Raw genomic sequence first — 2,314 nt, 5'->3', positions numbered from 1 at the left:
TATATATATATATTAATATAATTTAGAAAAGATAGATTTTGTATAGATTTAAAGAAATCTATATAAAAAGAAGAAGGGAACACGAACCTATATATACGTATGCGTGTGATGATATTCTAAATTCTGTTTTCTATCAAATTTTCATATCTTTGATAAACTTGGTCCAATATCATTGATATTCCGAAATTATTTTTTTATAGAAATGCAATTGTAAGTTTCATCGCAATTAAGAACTGAAATATTGTATTATAATAAAAATAAGGTTGTATAAAATTTATTCTGTGATATTTAAAAAAAAATGAAAAGAAGAGTAACACTACCATGTCTATAATTCCCCAATTTGTATCCGATGCGTAATATTTTTTAACACATTAAAGTATACCAGCTGATTATATGTTGCATTACGTGTTAATCCCTTTGTTCTTAAAACAATAATAAAACAATAAATTGAACTTTGATTATTGGCTTTCAAGATACTTTATTATTTTCTATTGATAAACGATTTTTAAAGAAAATCTAGGATTAGATTAGATTTGATTTTTATTGCTCCTCCAACAGGCATTTCTTTCCAATTGACGATTCTTTATGAAAATATATTGCAATCTTGCAAATTTATTCTAAGCATCGATAGGTAGAACGCGTTTCCTTGAACTGTATTTTTTTACTGCAAAAAATTATAAACGTATAGTACAAAAAATGTAACAAAAGACAGATTGTTATTTTCCACTTTGCTCATTTTCTCTTTTTTTCCTTTTATTTCATATCAAAGCCATACATAAAATGATAATTTTACATGTGATTTTGTCTGTGGCAAAATTTCGCTCAAGAAATCCGTTGCATGTTTATTTTAATATTTGAATAAAAATTGTTCACGCGCTTTTTGTCCTTCATCAGTGATCAGACACTTGACTTTCAAGTGTCACGTGACGTGCAAGTATGAGTTAAAGAGGCAGTGAAGCGCGAGGGAGGACGAGGGAGGCTATCAAAACAAAAGTATTTACATTACAGAGGGAGGGAAGTTATTTTCAAAGTGAAGAAAAATTTAGAATAGCGAAGTTACATTTTGTATACAATAATTAAATCTGACACGATTTAATTATAATAATCAATAGGAGGGGACTTGCTAAAAAAGTTGCAATAAAAAAATTGTTTTATCTTTATATTCAAAATATATTAAAAATCTTGTAATTTAAGTATACTGGTAAGTTTTTTGACCGTACTTTTCTCATTTATATCCATACACATGTATATATTATATATTATTACTAAGAGAGAAAAGTTAACCTTAATCTCAGAATACAAGTCGTTTTTGTTAATAAGAATTAAGTTAATAAATCTAAAATACTTAATTTATATAAATATCTAATGCTGTTATAGCAAAGTATACATAGAGTTTTATATTATTAAATAACAATTTTTCGTTTTGTAGCTCACAATTATAAAATGAGTATAACACCTCCCATCAAACCACCGCGAGGGATCAAACCAACAAAAGAAACGGTAAGTAAATCATATAATTATGGAAAACTTCTCTTATATATTTTGAATTATATCAGAATAAAATATTGTGTATTTTACATAATTTATAGAGTGGTTTGCTGATGTCAGTGATCCGTACTTTATCAGCGAGCGAAACAAACGAACAACGTGAGATTGAGAAAGGCAGGTTGGAAAAGGAATACAAACGAAGTGATCAACGACTAGAAGACTTGGTTTCGAAGCATGATCAGGATCTCATGGAAGTTATGCAGGTATATCTGAACATGTATATTTGAATTTAACAAAAAATATTTGAACCTATTGTATATATTGTGCCATACATTTTCTTAGATATTCAGTGCACTATCTGAAAAAGTTACATCAGCGCGAGAAAAGATTCATGCAGTAAAGGAGAATCTGAATGCCTGCAAACAATTATTGAGATGTAAACGAGAAGAGTTATTGAATTTGTGGCTGGAAGGAATAGAACATAAGCAAGTCTTACATCTTCTAAAAGATGTGTAAGTTGTATTAATTAAAGTTGTGTTGATACATCTCTCTCAAAATTAACATAACTTTTTAGTAAATTGTTTAATAAATTTTTAATATACAATATATCAGTACATATTTGAGATTTGAAAAATGTGTTTTAATTGTTAATTGAATAAAAATCGATTTTTTAGGTCTTCAGATTCATATGGACGTATAATGATAACAGGTTTAACCGAGCCTGAATTATTATCATCCAATGCATCACATGATACTTTAACAGATCAACAATCATAAATCTCATTATTTTGTATATGTATAAAAGTAGTATTACAAATAATATATA

General features: G+C 27.4%; 1 protein-coding gene across 1 annotated transcript; it reads left to right on the top strand.

Moving 5' to 3' along the window:
- The first annotated feature begins 1,057 nt into the window (after window positions 1–1,057).
- On the top strand, window positions 1,058–2,265 carry Sec8 (exocyst complex component secretory 8). Its single transcript, XM_018538190.1, has 5 exons — window positions 1,058–1,201; window positions 1,430–1,500; window positions 1,590–1,751; window positions 1,831–2,000; window positions 2,163–2,265. The coding sequence occupies exons 2-5, from the start codon at window positions 1,444–1,446 to the stop codon at window positions 2,263–2,265; spliced, it is 492 nt and encodes a 163-aa protein (XP_018393692.1). The 5' UTR covers window positions 1,058–1,201; window positions 1,430–1,443.
- The last annotated feature ends 49 nt before the right edge of the window (window positions 2,266–2,314 follow it).

The sequence above is a fragment of the Cyphomyrmex costatus genome, unplaced genomic scaffold, assembly GCF_001594065.2.
Source record: "Cyphomyrmex costatus isolate MS0001 unplaced genomic scaffold, Ccosl1.0 scaffold193, whole genome shotgun sequence".
NCBI lineage: Eukaryota > Metazoa > Arthropoda > Insecta > Hymenoptera > Formicidae > Cyphomyrmex > Cyphomyrmex costatus.
This window is presented reverse-complemented; position numbering and strand designations above follow the sequence as displayed.